This window comes from Cucumis sativus, chromosome 3 (genome assembly GCF_000004075.3).
Source record: "Cucumis sativus cultivar 9930 chromosome 3, Cucumber_9930_V3, whole genome shotgun sequence".
In the NCBI taxonomy this organism is placed as follows: Eukaryota; Viridiplantae; Streptophyta; class Magnoliopsida; order Cucurbitales; family Cucurbitaceae; genus Cucumis; species Cucumis sativus.
The window spans coordinates 8,014,264-8,038,994 of NC_026657.2; the positions used below are offsets into that span (position 1 = coordinate 8,014,264).

The window sequence follows — 24,731 nt, forward strand, 5'->3', positions numbered from 1 at the left end:
GTTGTTGTTCTCTGTGTGTGTTTTGTATGATTTTGTTGGTTTTCATCACTAAATTTTTAATAATTTTTTGAAAATTTTGGATCATTGCTTCTAATTAGCTATGAAGTAAGTGATGTAATAATTCATCAAGCAGAGCTTGGATTGTGAAGAGAGATACAAAAGAGTTAGCCATGACATTAGTTTGGTTTAGAATTTAAATTTGAATTGTCTTTTGGATAGACGGTTTTGTTTAGGTGGAATAGCAAATTCAAAGACGTTAACTTCTTGATCCAAAATCATATTATTGACTATTAACTTAAATGAACAACTTTAAATTTGTTAGAAATTGAATAAAAACCTTCATTCACATACTTTAGTCTATATTAATTTGATTATAGAAGATGAAATGTGTTGTGAATAGATTTATTGAGATCGAGAGATTGAATAAAAGTAGAACGTGGCCAACGAGGTTGTATGAAACCAATAACCATCTCATGGTTTTATGAAGTTTAGAAAACTAGTAAGAAACATAATGGTAGCTTAGGTAATCAATGAGGAATCTAGTGGTAGTTTAAAGAACTCATAAGCGAGCTTATAGGTAACTTGACAGACCTCTTTAGGATCCATGAAAAACATAAGAGTCACCTGGAAAATCTTAGAAAATACATATGAATGATTTCTGCAAGACCCATAAAACCTTATAAAACCCATGAAGGACCTTAAAGAGATTTGGAATTGTTCGGATTCTCAACAAATGATCCATAACTAAATCATTCAAGAGTTGGGTGGATAATGAACTTACTTCCAATGGTGATAGTGTAACTATCCAATGAGAGTAACTCAACAATCTCTGAAATTTAAGAGAGACACTTTTAAATTCAAATATCAGTTACACGTTACTATTCTATACAAACGATATTTCGGTGGTCAAAGACGTGCTCAAAATCCTATATCCAAGACTAATTTGGGTGTCGAAACAAATGCATGTTTCAAGTCTAATGGCCTAAGTGAATCCAATTCAAATGGTGGGCTTTTGGGCAATTGAAAATTGGTTTAGTTGTCCGGAATGTCAAAATTTCAATTTGCTATATCTATTACGATATTGAAGAGATTGGTGTTTCTTCTTCCCTAAAATTTCTTAGGTTTAATAAAACCTAAATATTTTCTAAATTAAATATTGAAGAATTTAGTAGACACAAAATTAAAAGTAAAGAATGTATAGTCCAACATAGAAATAATGTATTAGATGGAAGTGATACGCACAGTGGTTGGCTTCTTCGATCAATCACAAATTTTAGTTAGAAAAAATATCAATCTATACTCTCCAAAATGGTAACAGTTAAAGCCATTCTTTACATTTCATTCAAACATGTAATTGTTGATAATAAACTCCTCAATTGCCATAATGGAATTTATTTAGATCCTTTTATTATTACTATCTTTGAAAATCGTCGATACATCAACCCTTATAATTATACAATAATGTAGATTTATTTTGAAGTTTTAGATTAAGAGAATGATGCATGAACTATTTACAAAGGAAGTAAGTCATCACTAATCACTTAGGATTCAATTTGATTCGATAATTAAACTTCCAAGGGTTTAATTAATAAGATTATAAATTACCAATTCGGCTATAAATTGACGATATTACCCTATTTTCCTATTCGGTGGTCAAATTAAATAGTGAACAAAAAATAAAGTCAGTTCGTTCAACAGTACTTTCAGAAAAAAGAAAAAGACCAATATAAAATTGAAAATTGAGAACAGAAATTCCTATTCTTTCTCCAGTAAAAAAATGGAATTTGGTCCAATTAAATGCAAATTCCTGCAAAATTCCCTAACTGTTTTATGGAATTCTGTTTAAATCAAAATCAGATTGGATTTTGCCCAACTTCATTGGCAGAGTTAAAACTCCTTGGCTTCTTGAATTCAACATCAACATCTTGATGGAATGTTCAATTCAAATGGCCACAAAAGAAACTATGCTACCTTGAACAGCTCTTGAACAGCTCTCGACTCAGCTCAACTCGAAATTGAGCACCTAGAGAGGTGCTAGTGTTTCATGGTAAGATCACTCAGAATCTCATAGCTCAAAAACATGGTGGAGATTCACAATCTGATATGTTCCAACGCAGTGAAGGAAACGTTCAATTAACAAAAATTGCTTAAACCAATTGATTAACTACAGATTATACATCTGACTTTTAAATTTGATGTCTTCAACAACTCATTAGTCACATGAAGATAGAGTGTTTAAGTTTTCATTAAAATATATTAGTAGACTCCATGGAGAGGGCTTGTTCTCTTGTTGGTCAAAGTAAGTCACTTTGCCTACTAGCAAGAGAGATGGATAACTGAATATGTATACAAAAGCATACATGTGGAAGTGATAAGAAAAAGCTATATTATGCTAGTACTAGGATAGGATTACAACAGATAATAGAGGACAAGGAAGAGAAGACCTAGAAGCAATGCTCCTGACCCGAAACCGAATCCATCAGCATCGTAGCCAGGGCTGCTGGAATGCTGAACTGCAAAAGTGGATGAAGAAGCATGAAGAACGGGAAAGAATATAGAAAGAAAGTGTACAAGCAGTAAGAGGAAAAGAAGAATCACTGCAACCCAAATGCCCAGTTCAAGTAGAGGCTCTATGCTTTCCCAGATGGATGAAAGAGTAGGCCAAAATATTATCATCCCCAGAAATCCAACTATGATACAAGGTACAACAGGAGATGGACCTGCAGTAGCATATCCCATTATCTTTCTCTGAATCAGAACTTTGGGTTGCAAAAGAGTGATATTGAGAGGGGAAAAGGCTGTTTGTTGGTGGTAGGAGTGACTTTGGAAAAGCTTCGCTTCTTTTCATGCTTTGTGAAGGTCAGCATATTAGTTGATCAATGACGAAGACTAGAGAATTTCAGTTTATTTAATCACGTCTTATAGAGAATATAGGTTGGATTGGATGCCAACCCGAGCAAACTGTTTAAAGCTTGATGAGTAACTAATTACTTATCAATTGAAAGAAATAGAAAGGAGACAATGTATGTATCTTTGTGGGTCATGATGGTCTAGTCTATGCCAAGTAAGATGGATAATCAGGTACCATAAGAAAGGCACCTGATTATTTTTACATTTTTATTAAAATTAAATGATGTTAGATAATGACATTTAGTTAAATGAAAAATGTGTTTGAATGACATCATAGGTGGGCATACAGATAAATAATATGCCAAAGTCAAGAGGTTCAGATTTATCATTTGCGGGAGCAGTTGGAAGTCCAGAACCGTCCAATATCTGTACTTTATTCTATTTGACATAATAAAATAACATGGATGGAGACCAAGAAAGAACCTGATAAATAAGCATCCCGTAGCTCAATGAACACTCAGCATCTGTATAGCAGATAAGATCACTTGAATAGTAAACTGCAACACTGGAAAATATCTGTAAAAGCAGGATTATAGGGGAAACGAATGACAATGTCTTACAAGATTATGAGCAAACAGCCTCTTGCCATTGGAGTTTTTTTTTTTTTTGTTAGGGTGGTTACAAGTTCATAGTTCGATTAACTAAGTCTTTAAATTGTTTGAGATAGGAACTTCAATATTCAAAAAGAATATAACTTTCCATTCATCCCCATATAAGAATTAAACGGAGAAGGAAAATAGTCTGATCTCCTCTTGACACAGTTGAAATTTACCGAGAATTCATAATGTATTTCACTGAATCTCCTAAAACTACAAAATTACAGCTTGTAAACCATGTAGATGATGGTGGTGGCCAGACACAAGTGCAGTTCTTTCATAATGTAGGATTATATCGGAGATGTTGCTCATAGTAGTTAATCAACTGCAGTGAGAGAGTAGTTGTAAATACTAGCAAGTCAAAAACCAATTAAAGAAGGTAAAGTACGGAAATTTGATCAATTACCAGATGTGGATTGTTAGCTTTAAGAAATTTGTTATTCACCGTCACTTCTTTTCCATCCGACCTGCATGCAAAAAATGAGATCCACAATCACTGCTTCAGATAGAATAATACTCAACTAGCAAAGGAAGAGCAGATAGTGTTGCATAACAAACCTCACAGCCAAGAAGGTTACGATTACATCTGGGATGTTATTTAATACTGAAACTGAATAACCAACAGGCCTGATAATCCTTGTGATGGTAGACACATTTCTGGAGTGGCCTGACGAACTAGGATTCTGGGGTCCTAATTGTTCACTTGGATCAATAGGCTCAATGCTTACAGTTGCTGCATTTTGTTTTAATCCTTGTTCAGGCAAGGCTGAATCCTTCGTGAACCTTTTCACCCTACTGGACTTCCTTCTCTTGGCACCAGTGGAGTGACTTACCTGAGCAGAACCCACCACGCAATCGGCCTTGGAAACATCATAAACAAGGCTAACATCGTTAGAAGCCACTGTTTTTTTCTCAGAATCAACCATGTTGCCAGATATCGATGCATTGAAGTCGATAAGTTTCAGATCATATTCGTCTTTCTTTCTACTTCCATCAAATTTCCCATCTAGCTCTCCTTCATGAATAGAGTCTAAGGGTTCTTGAGAAATAGGAAGATCACGATGAAGTTTCTTGTTAAATGGAGCGGCCGATAGACGATCATCCAGAGTACTGATAACTACATCCGTGACATTATCAATGGCTATAATTTGGAGATCTTTTTCCTCTTGAGATTCACTTTCAATGTCTTCGTCCTTGCGCTTCCGCTTCCGCTGCTTTCCTGATCGCGATTGACAAAACCTGAACAACACAGAACAGTCCCCAGTTGTGAGGAAATTTTCTAAATTACATTTCCATTCTCCATAAGTTTGCTGCGGTCATTTCACAAAATAAAAAATAATTGAATAGGTCCAAGAACCTTTCTTCATATTCTTCAATAAATTCAAAGCATGACTGGAGATTGTCCAAGGGTTCCCATGTATTTTCTGTCTCTGGCCAACCACGCCTGTCAAAAAAAAATTCCTGAAGCTACTTTCACGTATATCAAGAACAAATCACAGCAATAGCTGAAAGAACTGTACAGTTAACAAACAGAAAAACCTCAAAATCGTACACACCATTTGACGAGGTACTGAAGCTGTCCCTATAAATCCGAAAAAGAAAAAAAACTCAAATCAGACTCGTAAAAGAACATCCAGAAACAAAATCGCCAAAACAACAAATCCGAGAATAAAATACCAAACTAATTCCATAACAAAACACCGGAATCAAAAGCTATTTCCACAGTAAATCGAAATAGAAGGGAAATAAACAAATAAACGCACTCTCGTAAACATCCACAATTTCTCAATTACATTCACATTCCATAATTTTTCGAATAGAGTGACCGAAATACCTAACCAATTCCTAGAACATAACCCCATTACAGACGTAACGTTATATCCACAGTTTACGAATAGAAAGACCGAAATACCTAACCAATTTTCAGGCGCTGATTTTTTATCCACAGTTGTCTACCAAATTCTGTTTACAAACGGAATCATGATATATCTAAAACATAACATTATCCTAGAACAAGTAGGTACAATGGCGGAAGAGACCAAAATACCTTACGAACTCTTTTCCGCCGAATGGCTTCAACTTCGAAGAAGCCCTCATCTAGGTTAGTACGTTCAGAAGCAGAAACATCAGGTATGACATTGTCTTCGCCGTTGACCACTCCGGCGTCGTCGATGGGTAGAGGAATTTGCACAGAAGCATTGTGAAGTGAAGAAGGTGAATGTGGAAATAAAATTTTGGGTTCACTACCGTTGTTGTTAGAGATTGAAGGGGCTGAATCGCCATTAAGATGAGTTGATTGAGTGAAATCAGGGATTGGAAGCGCCACTGTTTCAGGTTCAGAACTTCCCGCCGCTTTCTTCTTCCCTCTCCCCATTTTCGTTCTATCCCTCCGTTCCTTTCCTTTCCCTCTCTTTTCATTTTTCAATTTATACAATATAAAAAAAAAGATAATTAAGTGAGCGCTAATCGAATTTAATTAAGCTAATTTGGACATCAAAGCATAAGTAATCCTTTAGTCCGTTTTTAACACGGGTCTTTCACTCCCCATTTTATTTTATTAAATTAATAGTATTTTCCTTCCAACTTAATATTAGATTCATCAAATGACAAAAACATTTATAAAAAAATAGCTAATGACACATGCTTTTTATATATTGCGAACACAGTAAAATTAGTGATATTAGACGATGATTATAGAATTATCAAAAAACTATTAAACTGTAATCATAGAGTTATTAACTTTAAAATTTACTATTTTTTTTGTTGAAAAAATTGGGTGACATTAGCTCTATTATTATAATTTTTTTATATTTCTGCAATAGCCCTTTGATTTTAGGTATTTTTTAAAAAATATAAAAAATTGTGAAACTATTTAAATTTCATACAACAAAACCACAAAAAAAAAAACATCATTAATTACACTTGCTTATATGTATGTGTGTATATATATATATAAAACCCGTTTCTATTCATGTTGCTTTCTCATTACAATAAACGATGGTGTTATCATGATCAGTGTCCATTATCCAACACATGAAGCTCTTGGAATGCATTCTTATCAAAGACTTGTTATCAATAGAGTAATAAAAGTACAAAGTGTTTTTGTTCAATATGTTCTCATCTCGCACTTAGAAGAAAAAAGAAAACAAACAAATGAGTAGAAGAAAAACAAAGTAAACGTAGAAGAGTGTGTTATGTTGTTAGTGTGCACTGACACATTAAATTCATAAACTTTAACAATAATCAATGAACGTCGTGTAAAAATAATTTGGAGGTAGCAAAGTTTATTACAAAATCTTCGATTATAGTTCAATATAAGCACAAAAAGTTATAATTAGATTATTGAAATAAGTTAAGAAAGATTTTTTGTTCAAGTTTGATTACTATTAATAATTTATTTGGTTAGGTTGAATGATAATGAAAAAAAGTCAATGTATGATACAAAAATCTATGGAAGAGAGTGGAGGAGAGAAATATGAAATGGACACATACAAACATAGTCAAGATAGGTGGGAGAGAAGGAAAATAATGAAACAAGTAGAACATTAGATTAGAAAAAGTACATATTTTATTTGTTTCTTCTTCTTCTTTATTATAGAAAAAGTAAAAGAGATCTCAATAAATTTTAAAAGAGAAAATAGTTTTAAGAGCTAAGGAAGTTAGAGAAACTATGTGATATATATCAAAACTTTTGAAATTCAAGATAAATTATAAATTATAAATTACATTATTATTATTATGCAGTTTTCAATGTTTTCACGATCTAATTAATTTATACGTTCTTCTCGTAATTCGTCACTGAAATCGTTTATTTTCTTATAATGATCTAACTATCATAACTATCAAAAGACTTCTTATTAAGCTTTTTATATTCTAATTTTTGAAATTCTTAAAACTTTTACTCTTAAATACATTTAATTCGTTAGTTTTGATTTCGTGATTCCATGACACTGTCTAAAAGACAAATTTAATTATTAAAATAATAAAATTTAAATCTTATTTTCGAACAAAGACTTTTTATTTTAACCAATAAACTTTTAAACTTTTTAAAAGAGCATGTTTTAATTCATGTCATTAAGATTCTACATGAGATGATTTTGATATTTATAATACCAAATAAGATAATAACTTCATTTTAATTTTTTAATTAAGAGATGATAAATTAATATTTTATAAAAAAAAACTAAAATCGTCACTATTTCCTATACAAAATTCAATATACAATTAATTCACTTACAAAAATTTTAATTTATTATCCAATGGTTGATTCTTTCGAAATCGGATTTTAAAAAACACATTAGTTTTCTCATAAAGGCTTATTACCGTATTTTTCGTGTTTTAAGAAAATTTTGGTTAGTTTGTTGGTTTGGTATTTTTTTAGAAAAAAACAAAGCCATCCGTCTATTTTTCAAAAATAGCAACTAAATACTTTAGCGACTTACCTACTTAACCCTTACAAAAATACATACAGTGAAACGTGAATAATTTAGTTAGATACATACATGGATACATTAACATCTAAATTAGTTCATATTTAAGTAAAAACAACACATGATTATATGTGGAGTGTTTGAAGGAGAAAATGTACCTCCAACCAAGTGAATAGATCCACTTCGAAATTCGACCCGTCCCCCTATTAAATCCATTATCTATATATTTTCATTTACTATTTCCCTTCCATAAAACCAAACCAAGTGGTTTTTCTATGAAATATAAATATTTTATCAAATATTCTATTTTTAACATTTTTTTCTATTTTTTTTTGTATGAAATAAAGATAGAATGACATCTTTCAGCTTAGATTATGCTTTCAAATCCAATTTTCTTTTTGAAAACTATGAAAAAAAGTTATATGCTCAGAAAATGAACAAATTTCATGATCTCTTCCTCAAAAGCAAAAACAAAAAACAAAAAAAATCACTATCTCAAAAAACAACTAAACCAAAATAAACCATGATCTCAAAAACAACTAACTAGACCAAAATTTTACTTCAGTAAAACTGATAATATTGGGCTAAATCTAAGGCTTAAGTCACTATTAACCTAGTAACTTCCCATGCTGAACTAAAGAAATGATACTATTAGGAACGAAAGCAACAAATCCTTATCTATTCCAACTAAGAAATTTATCTTCTCATAAAGAAAATTCCACCTCAGCTCGCTTCAAAGTAGCAGTCACTCTCCTAAAGAATTCAGGTTCATTTTCCTTTATGTCATCTAGGGTCGACGACTCGTGTTCGTCAGCCTGCATCAAAGAATCAGATGCATAAAACTGAATTTCCAAGCGAAACATGAATTGCAACTAGTACTTTTAGGATCAAGAGGAAACCAATCAGGAACCAGAACAACATATCTATGAGTATATGAAAGTTTAGGACCTAAATAAAATTTAGAACATTTATTCAACCAATTTTTTTCATAAAAATGAAAACAATGTAATATTGGTTATTTGAAGTTTTCTTAGAAATGTGTGCAAGGAAGCACTGATAAAAGATAAAAGAATCGAAAAACATGAACGAGTTGTGGAACAAAGTAAAATTTACTTCAGGATAATTTTCAGAAATTCATCCGGTATGTAAAGGTGAATTACCTCATTAAATTTCAATAGAATTAAGTTCGACACGGATGCTGGTTTTGCTCGGTCCCACCTAATTTGTACACAAAATGTCAGCACCAGAGAAAATGAACATCTATAGCAAATCCAGGTAACTTACAATCTTAACGTTCTGTTAGTTTGTTAGGCACATGCATCACCTCATTCATACTAGAGAAACGATGTCACATGTTATAGAAACAAACATTGTTTTGTCTATGCAATTTTGTAAATTTAGGAGTGAAATATATGTTTATCTTACTCAATAAGATATAAGACTCCAAAGAAATTTTATCTTAAAAAAATGGAGATAATTATATGTTACATGTTTAAAGAAAAGGGAGGGAGTGGCCGAGATACCTTTTATTTTAATCCACATCAAATATTATTGCATTCTAGACAATACGGCTTATTCATACCTCACAAGCATTAATTCATTGATAGCTCGCCATAATCCTCGTCCAACATCTCTTGCAGACTGCTCTCTCGCACTTCTTCCATGCCAGAGCTCTTTTGCAACAAACATCACTTCTTCAAGATCTACCTACAGTAAATTGCATCAAAATACAAAGAAACGGCCTTAGAATGCTAACTAATGGACTCCAACAAACTGAGTGTCAACAAAATTGATGGAAACCAAAAACACCAAATTGATTTGTTATTAGACAGTTTATACTAAATTCTTACGATTAAAGTACTTGTGAGTTGTGATCAAATCAATCAAAATTATGGCTTCAAGACTAAAAAGTAAACTTAAAATTTCATAAAATGCTAACTTGAAAAACATCAACATCATTTCACTTAAAGTGGATGTTTAAATTAACCTAGTAACTTGCATCAGGCAAACAAATCCAAAAGAAAACAGAGGGAGGACAAAAGAAGTAACTGGTAAAAAATTCATCTGCAGTTGAAAGCCTTCACACCTGGACTTCCATGGCAGTGCCATACAATGATTCTTCATGCTCAATGAGTCGCTGATGAAGCAACTTGTAATGATCTGAGTCCAAATTAATGACAGGCTCTGTGTCCACTTGAAGCCCTGCTAATTGTGTCACAACATATGAGGCCATTACCTGTCCAAAAATTGCAGGGATGGTACCTAGAACGGGTATGATGCGAACTCTGAACCCAGGAGTTATCTGATATCAGGATGAAATTTTAAAATGTGTTTATTCACAGTAACATTTTCGTACAAAAATATTCCTTCATTGTAAAGTCAAGAAATATAAACCTCGGAAGCAAGTATATAAAATATTCCAATGCACTTTGGCCTTGCTCTAAAGATATAAAGATGGTCACTTCATATTACAGGTAAATTCCTCACCTGATAATCTGAAGGATTTTCAGCTTCTCCACTTGGTCCTTGGAATGGAAGCAGCTTGGCTTTGGGTTTTTCTAAAGAAAATACAACAGGAATGCCCCCTTCAATGCCATAACCTTTCCGCAAACGGTGCCTCACCTATATTTAAAAAATAGCCACATCCTAGATTTTCAAAAAGGAGGATTAAAATGTTGGTGCATTCCTATATAATTGATAGGCATATGGTAAAATGGCATATTAATAACCCAACACAAGATGAGTAGTTATCTGCTTATCACAAAAACGATCTTTCCAAATGCTTTTAAGTGTTTCACTAGCAAAGGTTAATCTCTATTTCACTAACTAAGTCACTCTCTTACCTGCTAGTTCTAATCAATTCCCAAATATTAAAATAAAGAAAAAGTGGTTTAGGAGTTCAAACGAACCAAAATATATGACAACCCATCCTCTAAATTAAGAGTTCAATTTAAAACATGTTCCAGAAACCAATAACTTCTCTGATCCAACCTTCTAACAAAGGAATCTGACAGCATATAAAAAACGTTAGCTTAAAAAGAACTCTTGTCACATGTAAGAAACATTACAGAACGCGATAATGGATCAATTGTTGACTCTCTTAAATCAGCCACACGAATTCTTGTTGGGTCAGCTCGTGCTCCGGCTCCTGTTGCTGATAATACTTTTAATCCCCTACGTACACATGCAGCAAGAAGTGATACCTGTCACACATGATTAAGCATTTAAAAATAGATTCCCATCAGACAATCACATCCAAATGTAAATATAAATAAATTAAAGTAAAATTTGTCAATATCAATTGCTTAAAATGATTAAAATGCAAATAAACAAACTATTCCTTCGGCCAAAAAGCTTGTTACAGGGAAAAACTTATCACCCAAAACCAAAAGAAACAACATTATACAAGTTACACGTGTGTTTCCAATCCTTCATTATGAACTTACATTACATAACTTATCACCCAAATGGTAGTTCTTCTAATCCTTCAGTATGAACTTAGGTTACTTAGGTTACTCAAGGACACAGATGTACAACTTATAGAACAAATCCTGTTCAAGTAAGGTCATCAAACAGTTTTGGTAAACGAACCTAACTTGTTTATATTTTCTGAGTAGACTAATTTTCTAAATACCATCATCATTGTTTATCCTCCTAACATCAATTTAGCATCAACGTTGAAGCCACTGCCAATAAATAATAATTGTAATAATAATAATAAAAGGATAATTAAAAAAAAAAAACTATCTGAAGTTACAGTCTCGCAGATCACCTTTGTATGAATATTGTCAATGCAGTCCAGAACAAAATCAGGTTTTCCGGAAAGAATTTCTTCTTCAGATGTTGCATCATATAATAGCACTTTTGCTTCTACTTGACACTCTGGAAAGATGGATAGAAAGTGCTCCTTCAGGCACTGAGCTTTTGAGATACCTACATCTGCTCTTGTTGCAACCGCGTGTCGATTAAGAGAAGAAAGTGACACCTTTTCAAGCAATTATCAAATGAGTATACTAGCTACAAGAGAGAATATAGATGCATTAATTTTTCTTTCATACATTTAGATGTCGATATAATGTACAAATAACCAATTTATATAGCAATGGCGGATCCAAACAATTTATTCACAATTGTCCTCTACAAGATTTCAAAATTTGAAATTGATACATAATAACTTCATTATCTATCTTATCAAATAACTTTAATTTAGGTGGGGAAGAGTGTATAATTATTATAAAAGGAAAAATAAATTACATAAAAAGATTTGAAACTAGGTTCGAAATGGAGCTAACAAACAAAGTAACCACTAAGCTACCTACAAATATTAAAAACTAAAAACTTTTCTTTATATATATTATATAAAGACGATAAAGTTGAAGGGGGCTTAAGCCTCCTGAGCCTATACTAAATCCGCCGGTGTATATAACGAAAGTAGGTTTTTTATACATAATCATAATGAAAATTGATATAAATAAATGAACTCAAAATAGAAAAATAGTTGTGTTAGGACATTTGGTTGAGGAAAATCATGCCAGACTGGATATAAAGGCTAATGAACGCTAAAAATCACATTCACATGAAGGGAAAGAAATATTACAGATTGGCAAGTAGCAGAAGTCAAAGATTCAACAAGAAGGTAGAATCAAATAGATTGCACTAAAATACATCAGAAAGATTTGCACAAGACCTGGTCAAAGTCAACGAGGAGAAGCCTGCCAACCCCTGATCGAAGAAGCATCATAGCAGCATGACTCCCAACACCACCAAGACCAATTACCACAACATAGGATGCAGTCACATTCTTCTGCGAGCTAAGGCCAAAGAACTGAATGTTCCTAATGACAACGGGAGCATAACTAACATGTTAAAAGCAAATAAAATTAATGATAAAGTATACCTTGATGAAGCAAGGAAATACCAAGTCATTTATTTATCTCACATTAATTGAGTGCATGAGGGAGCCATTTCCTCTACATTTGACCAGACTTTAAGGAAATGGAATAAATTACAAAGGTTTAAACAACATTAACCCAAGGAAGATTATATCTAACGAGGGATATTAGAAAAGAAAACAAGTGGATTGCTAAATAGAACCCTATGCAAATGGTTGCAATTTAATGGAGGATTAAAAGAAATAGATTAATCTCGACAAAATAAATCTTGAAAAACAAAAAGATTCCAGAAAGAAACACACCAAATCTATCATAATGAACCGAACCTTCCAAAATAAAATGAAAATACCTTGTTAGTTGTTCAGAAACAATTTCGTCAGTTAGAAGGTCTACATCAGAAAGTCCACGATTGGTGCACCCAACAACAGGACTGCCCTTTACAGTAGTCTCGACCATATTCTCATTACCTTCAAGAATCATTATATTTTTTTTAATAAGATATCTTCCACAATCATTAACAAAAATCATATTATTGAGAAATTTTCAAGAAACAAATACCCTAAAATTAGCTTTGAGTAAGTTCCAAGTTCCAAGAGAAACATTGAAATCAACATTTTGAGGCATGAGCATTGATGTCATTTCTCATTCTCTACAATGACATCATAAAATCTACATACAAGACCACATCAATTTCAATCAAGAATAAAACTACTATGTTTTACTTATTACACATTAGACTATTAGAGCAAATCAACGATGAGATATGGACTTCTTTCAGAAGTAAAAAAGAAGACAATAAAATAAAAACTGTACGACCACATCATAGAAGACTATCAACATTAATGTAACCCTCGTAGTCTACTTATGTATGCTAAGACGTTATAAGGCAACATTAACCAAAGCTTCGACTGCGGAGTGCACAAAAAATTGAACCGTGAATCAGCCCTGAACGGACTTTGTGCTTCATAAACCATCGTGTTTAGTTAAGTTTTCCTTTGAATAGGCCATTGAAATGGAGGAAAACATCTATTTAATATTTATTTCGATGATTACTTACCACGCAGCTTGGTTGCCTTCGATTCAGCATGATCCGCGATCTGTCTGCAAAGTTGATAACTAATTATCAGTATCCCTGAGAGAAACTACCACGATATAGAAGATAAAACATAATCAGAAGTTCTATTGTTTCTTCCAAGTGATAGGACCTTAAGGTAGAAAACTATCTGTGTTGTTAGGGTTTCAATATCGCAGATAATTACTCGAACTCCATATCAGGCATTTAAGAGTGATCAATGAATCAAAAAATCTAGAAGAAACGGGATGATAAAGAAGAGATTCTAGTGCTGAACTTGCCTGTGAAGAAGCTTGAGGATGAAGAAGGTAGAAACAGAACCGAAGAGAGCTCCAGCTCCCACCAATGAGAGAGACTTGAATTTTCCCTCCATTTTCTCAAACCCAGCTCTCGCCTTTCCCGCTGAGAACGGCCACCTCCACAATGCTTTAGCCTTTTGATGAACTGACCGTTCTTCGTTGAGTTTATTCTTTATTTTCTTTTGGACAAATTCCGAAACATAAAACAAACTTTTAATGTAATAACTGAACGCCTAAAATTAAAAAGAAAAAAGAGAGGTAAAAATTAGATTCTTATATTTATAATAATTATAAAAATGAAACTCCATAAAATTCGAATTCTTAAACTTATATAATCAAAGTGTGTGTATATATATAAATTTTAGTGCTCAATTCTAAAGTTGAAATAAGTTTGAATCGTTAGTTTTTTTAAAAAAAAAATTAATAATATAATTAAAACTATAATAATATTTTTTACGTGATTTTTAATTAAATTATGTACTTGTTAGGTTTTATATTTATAATTTAAAAGTACGATATTTTTATTTTTAGTATGATTATAATCTTTCTAGTAAAATAGTATGAAAATTAAAACTATGTATCTTTGTAATTATCAATTTAGCCAAGCTTTTATTTACTATAATATTTTTCAATAGAAGATATAGTTACTTTATTTATATTTTAAAAATGACCTATTTTATTCTAACATGTGTATACTTTTCTATCTTTCCGAGTCTCGTTTAAGATTTAGAAGCTAATAATTATAAAATCAACAGGGGAAATACTCCATTGTCATTTAACTGTACTAATAACTAGTATATAATTTAACTTTTATATTTAAATTGTTGTTAGAAAAGATTAATATATTAAAACTAGTGAGTATATATTCGATTGTAAAATTAATAGACTCAAGTTAAAATGAAGTATCTCGGTAAAGGTAAAATAATACAAAAGAAGTTTCTCTAATGAAAAGCATTTAAGGAGGCAATTCCCTCCCTTAGGGCAAGGGAATGGTCCAAAGGGAGTCCAAATTTCACGTTGTTTCTCCCTTGGTATCGCGGCGAGTTTTCCCCGATTCATCTCCTCCACTGAACCCTCCGCAGGAAACAGACTGCAAGAACCGAGCGAGTAACAATGTCGTCTGGATTCAACAATGGCATAAGGGTTTTCAGAGCCTGTAGAGCTCTCTTAGCTCCGTCCAAATCCTCTGCTACCGTTCCCGCCACCGCTCCCAAATCCAAGACGACCTCGAAGCTGGAGCCGAAGCCGAAGCTGCCCAAGGTGAAGACTCCTCCGAGCTCCGTTGCTGCTGGTGTTGCAGCCACGCCCGAGCCGAAAATAAAAAAGGAAATGTCTCGACCGTCGGGGATTCTGAAGGTCACTCAGGTTTCTCCAGCGTTGAGCAACTTCTTGGGTGTATCGGAGGCTTCTCGCAGCGATGCCGTCACGCAGATCTGGTCTTACATAAAGCTCCACAACCTTCAGGTTTGTAGCTTATAACCATTTTGGTTTCTAGGCCATTGGGTGGAAAAATGGACGTGCAAATAGGCTATAGTGCACCTCCAACTTCCAATCCAGAAATTGCATCAACTAACAGACACTAGTTAACCTCTAAACTGAAATCTACGGTTTCTCTCCCCGCCGCAATGGGGGTCATTTAGTTTTTCCGATGAGGAAAGGTTTAGTAATCTGAAGGAAAATGGAGTATGGAGGTTTCACTGGTGCTCCCAATGCTTATTATTGCTGAGGTTGAGGAACCGGTTTTCTCCATGATCCAGGTAGATGCAAAGCCATCTGAGGAATTCTTTTTTCGTTCCTAAAAAGGAAACGTTAATCCTTAAACTGAAATCTATGGTTTCTCTCCCCGTCGCAATGGGGTCCATTAAGTTTTTCCGACGAGGAAAAGTTCAATTATCTGAAGGACAATGGATTATGGAGGTTTCATCCATAACTGGCGCTCCCAATGCTTATTATTGCTGAGGTCGAGGAACCAGTTTTCTCCATCCAGATAGATGCACACTTTTCTGAGGAATTATTTTTTTGTTCCAAAAAAAGAAAAGTTAACCTTTGAACTGAGATCCATGGTTTCTCTCCCCGCCGCAATGGGGGCCATTAAGTTTTTTCGATGAGGAAAGGTTTAGTAATCAGAAGGAAAATGGAGTATGGAGGTTTCATCCAAAACTGGTGCTCCCAATGCTTATTGTTGCTGAGGTTGAGGAACCAGTTATCTCCATGATCCAGGTAGATGCAAAGCCATCTGAGGAATTATTTTTTCGTTCCAAAAAAAGAAAAGTTAACCTTTAAACTGAGATCTATGGTTTCTCTCCGGGCTGCAATGGGGGCCATTAAGTTTTTCCGAAGAGGAAAAGTTAATTTGAAGGAAAATGGAGTATGGAGGTTTCATCCATAACTGGCGCTCCCAATGCTTATTATTGCTGAGGTCGAGAACCACTTTTCTCCATGATCCAGGTAGATGCAAAGCCATCTGAGGAATTATATTTTCGTTCCAAAAAAAGAAAAGTTCACCTTTAAACTGAGATGGGATCTTTACGGGAAGTACTTGTTACCTTGTTGGACCTTATCTAAATTGTGTAATGGCAAACTGTGCTTGTATGGTAAATTCCCCGTGTTCTTTCTTGAACTTTGGGGGATGAAAATCAAATTTCATGAGCTCTCTTGAACCTTTAGAATTGAGAATCTTTTGGTCTCTAGATTTGGAATATCTACACGATGGACTCTTGGTGATATAAGTTGACTTCTGGGCATTGACAATCCCCTCCATTTTTTGATGAGAATGCTGAACTCTTAAAAGGTTGAAACACTTGATATAGAGATTATATTACACAGCAGGTTCAAATACTACTTTGGTCCTTGCTTGGTCATACTCGCCAAAGTATAGAGACTAGAGCAAACATTTTGAAATTATAGGTACGAAAATAAGCCACAGTCCATAGTTGAAAGTATAAAGATCGGAAGGACTCATAGTTGAATGTATAGGGTCCAAAATGAACCAAAACCAAAAAGTGTAAGGTCCAAAGTAGTATATAGTAATAGTATTACTCTATAAATTGTTGAAATTGATATTTTATTCAAGAAATATCTGGTACTGAACCCTATAATTTATTTGTGAGCTCGACAGTTAAGCCAGAGTTAACATAACTTGAAGATGTTATTCTTTTGGAATGTTCATTCATTCATGTAAAGTTAGTTGTGGATTCCTTCTGTAGGCTTATTTTTTTGTCTCTCTATTTTTGTATTCATTTGTACATTCTTTCACTCTGAGTTTCTTCCCTATGACATGAAATATTTTACTTAAAATTTCTGGTGGAACTTTATGAGCTGCACGCAATTACCCATAGTTTTCAAAGAAAAAACAAACGGCTTACGATATATTTCATTGTCGTCGCCTGCAGAATCCTGATAACAAAAGAGAGATCTACTGCGACGATAAACTTAAAGCCATATTCGAAGGAAGGGAAAAGGTTGGTTTCTTAGAGATCGGGAAATCTCTCGCACGCCATTTTGTAAAGAACTGATGCAGGTGATGAGAGATCAACTTTCAATCCCTGTTCTAACTTACTTTTTCAATCCTTTTAGTTAGCAATAGTCTTGTTTAGGTAACATTGATGAACTTCTCCCCAATGTGATGTCCAGTAAGTTTGTAAAAAGGATAAACACCAAAGTAGATGGCTTCCATTTTCTTCACAAGTTGAAGCCTTCTTTTCCCTAATCAGATTGTACATTTTGTGTTGTATGGTGCTTCCACATATTTTGTTTCAGCTCCAAATCATATTAATGGATGAAATATAAATGTAAAAAAATACAAGATGTCAATGAATTGTTTTTATTACAAATAGGATGAAGGATCCAATTTTGAATATTCAGTTTTCATAAATCTTAAAACTAAACCGAATGTTGAAGTGTTTGATGACTTTTGGGACATAATATCCTATGGTTGGTTAGAGATTATAGCTATCAACAGCTCTAAAACCCTAAAGTAAACCAACTCAACTTCTTCATTTCAATTAGACAAATTTCAAGATACAAATGATAATCTCTTATCAAAGATTTATTTTTGAACGCTAGCTCCTATGGTTGCAACAAATGGGCGATGCCGTGAGCTACGATGTACCTTTTGTTGGTAAAAATCACTTCATTGTTTGATCTTATTGTTGCTCTCATTTGAAAGGTATAGTTGGATTTTAGTACAACAAAGCATTAAACATCTTTTAAGAATCAACGTGTACCTATATAAAGATTAAAATGAAATTGTTTTTAAAATATAGTAAAATTAATCAATTTTTTTTGTAGTTCATTTAAATTGATTTTTGCACTAATTTTGTAAAAAATTTTAAATTTTGTTCGTTATACACAAAAATTTCTCAAATATTTAAATTCACCATATCTTTTCACTGATTTTCTTTTTAAATAAAATTTAATGAATTTCTTGTTTGCTTGGTTAAAAGTGAAAAAATAACTTTTAAATAATTGAATTTGATAAAAGTGCACTGAGTTTTTAAAATATAATAAGAAAATACAGCAAAAAAATAAAAAAATCGTCCATCTTTTACAAAAAAAAATCATCCCATTTTGTTTAGAGAAATTGCACAAAAAATTTAGAAAAACCTAGCTAGTAACACCTCTTTTTACATATGGTAAATTTGACAAATATGACGATAATTAGACGACAATTTATTTACAAATTTGCTAATTTTAAAAAGGTAAATGACCTAGTTCTATTATCATTTTTTTATTTTTGCAAACTTTTTTTTAATGGTTCGTCCATTTTTTCATTTTTTATAACTGAACTAGGAAGGGTCAATTTATTTTATATATATAAAATTTAAATGAGTGAAATAAGAAAATAAAAGAAGATGATAGAGAGTGAATTAACCGAAACAGCTCCACTTCGAGGAGAGGCAAAATGGCTTCCTCCCTTTGCTTGCATTTACAAGCTTCCTCCCACCTCCGCTGCATTGCGGCTGCGAAGCCGGCGGCGCCTTCGATGGTCGCAACTGCGAACAAAATCTTATCTAAACGACCATTCCTTCGAAACTTCTCTTTACCATCGGGCTCTTCGGCCGACCTTTGCGAGCGGCAACCTCTCCGGAGTTCGGAATTAGTGGCGTTGGAATATGCCGACCTCAATCTCTCCCACAAAATGGTCGAGGTTTGTGTCTCTGTTCTTTAATTTTTGCCCTTATTTCTGATATCTTTGGCGAGTAATTGAAAACTGAGTGTGCTGATTATAATTAATGTGCATTTTTCTTGGTTTACTTATAATTGCAGGATTTGGGCCACGTTAGAATCAGACAGCATGTTAATCCTCTTAGTTCTTCTTTTTCTGTATGTAATTTGATATTTGAAACTGGGTTTGGCTTCTCTCTGATGAAGATGAACAATTAAGAACTGTGGGATTGGAATTTGAGCTTAGTGTTTGCTTAATTGAAGGAGTGCTTTCCCTCTTTTACCTTTCAGGTGCCCACACCAGCACCAAACTGGGATGAAGTCTTCAGGGATCCCACGTTGCCCCTCATGGTCGATATAGGAAGTGGTGAGTAAGTTGATGCATTCTCTGTTATATACTTATAACTATCTATTTTCGTCTTAATTCCAACTTTTTTCTTTGTATCCAAGCTACTTATGCATACTATGATTTCATGGGATAATATTTGATTTTTCTATACCATGTGCTTGAATCCATGTCCGTAATTTTGAAATGGTTAAAATCTTGTTCGTCCCTATAAAATATGCTTCATATGCATTTATTCATTCATAATCGATTATGATGACATGAAAATAGTGTTTAAAAGTGTAAAATTTAACAATAGATTGATTTTAAATGATTAAATAGTGATTTTGAACATAAAGAGATCACTCTTAAGTATGTCATTATTATAGTCCGTCTCTTACCCATTATCCCAGTTTGGGGTAAGCAGAGGATAGTCATGAAGAAATCTTTGAAACTAATGCATCCACCGTGATTTAAACCTTGGGCTAGCTAGTAAAAGTTAATACGATATCAGTCACCTAGGTTGACCTGAATAATTTACAATGGATTTGCTGTGGTCTACATTGAAAATGTTAGTACACTTTATGAAAATCTTGATTACCTCTCAGTTTTGGTTTAACTACCCTTGTTACATTCTTTTTGTGGGATTCACGAGGCCGTTTTATATATTGTTTACCCCAGCAATATTCTAAGTATTCCTATTCCCAGGTAGTGGCAGATTTCTCTTGTGGCTTGCAAAAAGACACCCTGAGTCAAGAAATTTCTTGGGTCTTGAAATACGACAAAAAGTACGGGACCAAAGATATTCATTCCTTTAGAGTCTTAATTGGTTTGAACTTTTTGATCCTCATTCGCTTTCTTTTGTGCTCTTGCAGCTGGTCAAGCGTGCTGGTATTTGGGTTAAAGAGTTGGGGTTTAGCAACGTGTAAGGACCTTAACCTCATATCAGGTAGCGAAAAGCAAGATCATCTTTTTGCTATTGGTACATTAGTAATGAACTTTCTGAACTTGAATGCAGACATTTCATGTTTGCAAATGCTACAATTTCTTTTAAACAGATTATATCTTCATATCCTGGGCCCTTGATACTGGTTTCCATACTGGTTAGTGCACAACCATTCATAACACACTATACTGCCATATTTTTCAGTCCCCCCACCCAAACAAATCAACCCCAACTTCCCCATTGATCCAGTCCGATAAATATCGACAAAGATAGAACTCACCCATGTTTAATCTGATTGCAGTGCCCAGATCCCCATTTCAAGAAACGACATCATAAACGAAGGGTTTTGCAGAAGCCTTTGGTAGAATCTATAGTAGATAGTTTAATGCCAGGAGGACAGGTATATATGATCTTCTGATTATCCATCCCTGACAATGAATGATCTGTTGCATTGTCTGATGTTGTGAATTTTAATCTATACAATTCAACAGGTGTTCATACAGTCCGACGTGCTCGAAGTGGCAGCAGACATGAGACTTTGGTTTGATTCTGAAGCCCATATTCTGGAACACATTAACAAGATCGACAAGAGTGTTTTGTGTGATAAAGATGGATGGTTGTTGAACAATCCAATGGGAATAAGGACAGAAAGAGAAATTCACGCTGAATCAGAAGGTGCAAACATTTATAGAAGAATGTACTCAAAAGTACACTTGACTAAAGAAGAATAACTAACTTACTTACTAGATGGATTGTTTAATGATATAATCTTAATCTATTTACATTTACATTTGAGTCATGCTTTCTGCCTAATATTGGTATTGGGAAGTTGAAAAAAAAATTTCCCATGAAATTAGGAAAGAAATAGAAATTAGGATTAGGGTTGGAAAATATAACGAAAAATACGGTGGGTCCCACCTGCCTCTATCTTGTTTCCACCTGGCGCCAACATAGATGACTAGTCAAATTAAATTTATTTATTTATTGGTTTTTGTTTTTGCTCTTTTAAGAGAAAGGTCAAGATAAATATATATATATATATATATGTGTGTGTGTGTGTGTGTATTATGTATATTATTAAAAGTCGAATTCACAAAATTTGATAAGTTTTTTCTTACGGAAGTTTCTTCGAATTTGTAATTATTTGAAATACGTTGTTCCTTAACAGTTAAGCTTAAATAAATTGCTATATATTTTACAAGCTGTGTGTGTATGTATATATATATATGACTTCTGATGTTTAAACACATTAAAGCTAACGATATAGTTATGTATCATTTTGTTCAATAATATCTTAATGTTTTTAAACATGCAACTGTAGTCTATCCGTCCTCATCCTTAATAGTAAATAATGTTATTTTGAAAATGTTTGGATGATAATTTTACACATCATAAAGAACAATGTAGTAACTATTACTATATTCTTAAATGTCTCATTCACGCTAATAATGAATATTGCTATTCACACACATCTCAACCACTCCTTATTTAATTCAACCACTTTAGTTGAGCATAATTATAAAAGAAAATTCTAAAGAATGTAGGAAAATTTTCATATTATAACATAGATACTATTCTTATTAATTGATTATTATGTTAATGAAACTAGTTAACGTAGTCCAATAAAATTTTGTCCATTACTCATACTCATGTTATAATCGTAATAAAAAAGATTCATTACTATCATACACAAAAATTATTTAAATAACTAAACTTTTGAAAAAAAAAAATATATATATATATATATATATATATATATATATATATATATGTTTAAGGAAATTAGTAAGTTAGAGGCGTTGAAGGAACGCGAACACGAACGCGGTTGATACTCTTTTCATTTGACGTACAAATTACACAACAAAAAAACAGAGAGATTTGCTTTTTGCAAATCAATCTCTCGGAATTGTAGGTTTCTGTTTCTCTTCTTCGCCATTTTTACGGAGCACACCACAACCTCTCTTCTTCTTCCTACGTAATCTCTCTCTTGATCTCTCTTATCTTTCTTCTTCTTCTTCTTTGATTTTTCCTCTACTTTTCTGTGTTATTGTTTCCATCGGAGTCTTTCGTTTTCTGGATTTGTTGGTAAGAGGGTTTTCCTTTATTTGTGATATATGTTTGATTCCGGTTTCTGTTTGTTATGTTTACATCATTCATTATATTCATGTTATCTTGTTCTTGTTCTTCATTGTGATCATTTTTCTGATGAATATCATTTATTGGATGCTTTTTTGTTCCTTTCTTCTCTTTTTCCCGCATTTTTTGTATTGCTAAAAAACGATTGAATTTGAATGTATGGTTATTTTTTCTAAAGATAATTTCATCTGTGCGAGTTTGTCGGTGTTCTTCATGTCTTCTTGATTTTCAAGAGTTGCACTGTTTAGAGTTGTTGATCTATTGTTCTATTACGAACTTTTAATGTATTGATGTTGAATTAATAGGTGGATATGATTTTACTGGATAAATAAGCTTGAAGTAATGGCTTTAGCTATCGATTTCGCATCATTTGCCCACAACTGTAAATTTCGCTTCGAGTTCATCTTATTTGATTCTGTTTAATTTTTAGTCCGTCTCGGATTTTCTTTGGCATCAATAAGATCGGTCTAACATGCAATTTAAACCTCAATCGATAAATGATTCTGAAGACACAAATAACTTGCTTGGCATATCATCATCCTCTTCAGTTATTCATTGATATTTATGCCCTTAAATTTTCTGTTACCCGTCCTCTACAAAATGTTTCCCAATCTTCTAAAAATTATATGCCTGATACAGCATTCTTTTGATTCCATTATCTATTCATAGCTTGGTTTAGAGCTCTTCGAAACTTGAAGAAAAATGGGAGGTGGGAAGGAAAATGAAGACAAAGACAAAGGGCTTTTCTCAAATATGGCGGCGTTTGCTGCAGGGCACCACTATCCTCATCATCATGGATATCCACCACCACCATACGGTGGAGCTGCATATCCCCCTCCGGGTGGGTACCCGCCGCCTGGCTATCCCCCGACCGGCTATCCTCCTTACGGTGGACATCCTCATACAGCCTATCCTCCTCCGGGTGGATATCCCCCTGCTGGCTATCCTGGCCCCCATCATTACCCTGGTATTATCTCATTCTACTGTCTGTTTTGATGACTTTATTACTTAGTAGTCTCTTAATTTACACACACACATGTATGAGTAAAATAGAAACTGGAGGTTTGAACTAGCCACCGCTTCGTGGTCGCTAACCCATGCAAATGCCATAGCTCTCCAAACTTAATTTTAAGTACTTCACTCGTTCAAGCTTGCTTACTTGTTTATTATCTTTGGAAACCTAGAGTCCTTATCATCTTTTGAAATGGGTGTTGGGATGGTCAACACACCTTATGGTTGATATTATTTGTACACAAAATAATACAAGACTATCAAGTTATTAAAAAGAAAACGAAGTCTTGTCGCTAACTGTTTTATTAAATATTGCACATTAGGCCTAAAGGGTCTTGCCTTGTTAGAACGACTTAGGAAACTGGTTGTTGATGTTGACAAATTCCAACCATGGGTCATTGTCATAAGTTTTTTGTGTTTTGTTTTTCAGGCTATGGACACGGATACGGGCACGGGCACGGTGTGGGTGGATTGTTGGCTGGTGGAGCAGCTGCTGCAGCAGCTGCTTATGGCGCTCACCATCTTGCTCATGCACGTCCATTTGGGTTCGGCCATGGAAAATTCAAACATGGGAAGTTCAAACATGGAAAATTTGGTAAGCGTTGGAAGCATGGAGGCATGAGATTCAAGAAATGGAAGTGATGAAGTTGCTCCAACTTTTATATCTGATGTATATCGGTTACTATGAGTTTTGAGTCCAAAACCTAGAAAAAAATAAATATGGCATTTTAATGTTTTTTTTCTTCCTTTATTTGAATGGTATTGTAATGCTTTGTGTTTTTATTGCCTTGACTTTTCTATGTAAAGAATGAAACCGACCTTTTTTTTTTCTTCTTAATCTCTCTCTCTCTCTCTCTAAATTTATAGATGTGAAACAACTTTGTTTTTATTGATAATTCTGTATAATCCAAGTTGAAAATATATCATAACAAAAGGGTCGATGAAACT

At 33.6% G+C, this 24,731-nt stretch overlaps 5 protein-coding genes across 7 annotated transcripts; 3 read left to right on the forward strand and 2 right to left on the reverse strand.

Annotated features, from left to right (window-relative positions):
* Positions 1-3,425: 3,425 nt before the first annotated feature.
* Positions 3,426-5,925, reverse strand: LOC105434820 (chromo domain-containing protein LHP1). 2 transcript variants are annotated; one of them, XM_011652496.2, is made up of 6 exons: positions 5,554-5,925; positions 5,063-5,088; positions 4,864-4,950; positions 4,065-4,745; positions 3,913-3,973; positions 3,426-3,831 (listed from the first exon to the last, which is right to left on the reverse strand). In XM_011652496.2, exons 1-6 carry the CDS (start codon positions 5,878-5,880, stop codon positions 3,784-3,786), a joined length of 1,230 nt encoding a protein of 409 aa, XP_011650798.1. In that variant the 5' UTR covers positions 5,881-5,925; the 3' UTR covers positions 3,426-3,783. The 2 variants fall into 2 exon arrangements, with proteins under 2 accessions (XP_011650798.1, XP_031738813.1); XM_031882953.1 differs by lacking the exon at positions 5,554-5,925 and adding an exon at positions 5,270-5,500.
* A 2,502-nt stretch (positions 5,926-8,427) lies between these two features.
* Positions 8,428-14,410, reverse strand: LOC101217789 (tRNA threonylcarbamoyladenosine dehydratase). Its single transcript, XM_011652498.2, has 11 exons — positions 14,182-14,410; positions 13,886-13,929; positions 13,178-13,295; positions 12,624-12,771; positions 11,709-11,921; positions 11,005-11,139; positions 10,424-10,558; positions 10,023-10,238; positions 9,519-9,643; positions 9,097-9,154; positions 8,428-8,751 (listed from the first exon to the last, which is right to left on the reverse strand). The coding sequence occupies exons 1-11, from the start codon at positions 14,271-14,273 to the stop codon at positions 8,641-8,643; spliced, it is 1,395 nt and encodes a 464-aa protein (XP_011650800.1). The 5' UTR covers positions 14,274-14,410; the 3' UTR covers positions 8,428-8,640.
* Positions 14,411-15,150: 740 nt separating this feature from the next.
* LOC101218027 (upstream activation factor subunit spp27) lies at positions 15,151-17,947 on the forward strand. The gene is made up of 2 exons (XM_004133883.3): positions 15,151-15,663; positions 17,592-17,947. Exons 1-2 carry the CDS (start codon positions 15,313-15,315, stop codon positions 17,712-17,714), a joined length of 474 nt encoding a protein of 157 aa, XP_004133931.1. The 5' UTR covers positions 15,151-15,312; the 3' UTR covers positions 17,715-17,947.
* A 1,101-nt stretch (positions 17,948-19,048) lies between these two features.
* Positions 19,049-21,616, forward strand: LOC101218266 (tRNA (guanine-N(7)-)-methyltransferase). Its single transcript, XM_004133884.3, has 8 exons — positions 19,049-19,348; positions 19,468-19,524; positions 19,657-19,732; positions 20,399-20,478; positions 20,566-20,615; positions 20,709-20,793; positions 20,938-21,036; positions 21,128-21,616. Exons 1-8 carry the CDS (start codon positions 19,103-19,105, stop codon positions 21,365-21,367), a joined length of 933 nt encoding a protein of 310 aa, XP_004133932.1. The 5' UTR covers positions 19,049-19,102; the 3' UTR covers positions 21,368-21,616.
* A 771-nt stretch (positions 21,617-22,387) lies between these two features.
* Positions 22,388-24,621, forward strand: LOC101218506 (glycine-rich protein A3). Of its 2 annotated transcripts, none has more exons than XM_004133885.3 (3): positions 22,388-22,611; positions 23,442-23,739; positions 24,214-24,621. In XM_004133885.3, the coding sequence occupies exons 2-3, from the start codon at positions 23,475-23,477 to the stop codon at positions 24,423-24,425; spliced, it is 477 nt and encodes a 158-aa protein (XP_004133933.1). In that variant the 5' UTR covers positions 22,388-22,611; positions 23,442-23,474; the 3' UTR covers positions 24,426-24,621. The 2 variants fall into 2 exon arrangements, with proteins under 2 accessions (XP_004133933.1, XP_004133934.1); XM_004133886.3 differs by having other exon boundaries at positions 22,418-22,721.
* Positions 24,622-24,731: the final 110 nt, after the last annotated feature.

Bases quoted from the DNA above. Each gene is read 5' to 3' on its own strand.
- LOC105434820 (XM_011652496.2), bottom strand. From the start codon at position 5,880: ATGGGGAGAGGGAAGAAGAAAGCGGCGGGAAGTTCTGAACCTGAAACA. The intron at 5,089-5,553 runs GTATTTTGGTCT...TCGGATTTATAG, and splicing joins GGCGGAAAAGAGTTCGTAAG to GGACAGCTTCAGTACCTCGT. The intron at 3,832-3,912 runs GTAATTGATCAA...CTCTCACTGCAG, and splicing joins AAGCTAACAATCCACATCTG to TTGATTAACTACTATGAGCA.
- LOC101217789 (XM_011652498.2), bottom strand. From the start codon at position 14,273: ATGGAGGGAAAATTCAAGTCTCTCTCATTGGTGGGAGCTGGAGCTCTC. The intron at 13,296-13,885 runs GTAAGTAATCAT...TGATTCTTGAAG, and splicing joins GAAGGCAACCAAGCTGCGTG to GTAATGAGAATATGGTCGAG. The intron at 11,140-11,708 runs GTGATCTGCGAG...CATGTGTGACAG, and splicing joins TTGACAATATTCATACAAAG to GTATCACTTCTTGCTGCATG.
- LOC101218027 (XM_004133883.3), top strand. From the start codon at position 15,313: ATGTCGTCTGGATTCAACAATGGCATAAGGGTTTTCAGAGCCTGTAGA. The intron at 15,664-17,591 runs GTTTGTAGCTTA...CGTCGCCTGCAG, and splicing joins TAAAGCTCCACAACCTTCAG to AATCCTGATAACAAAAGAGA.
- LOC101218266 (XM_004133884.3), top strand. From the start codon at position 19,103: ATGGCTTCCTCCCTTTGCTTGCATTTACAAGCTTCCTCCCACCTCCGC. The intron at 19,349-19,467 runs GTTTGTGTCTCT...TTATAATTGCAG, and splicing joins TCTCCCACAAAATGGTCGAG to GATTTGGGCCACGTTAGAAT. The intron at 20,794-20,937 runs GTTAGTGCACAA...ATCTGATTGCAG, and splicing joins TGATACTGGTTTCCATACTG to TGCCCAGATCCCCATTTCAA.
- LOC101218506 (XM_004133885.3), top strand. From the start codon at position 23,475: ATGGGAGGTGGGAAGGAAAATGAAGACAAAGACAAAGGGCTTTTCTCA. The intron at 23,740-24,213 runs GTATTATCTCAT...TTTGTTTTTCAG, and splicing joins TGGCCCCCATCATTACCCTG to GCTATGGACACGGATACGGG.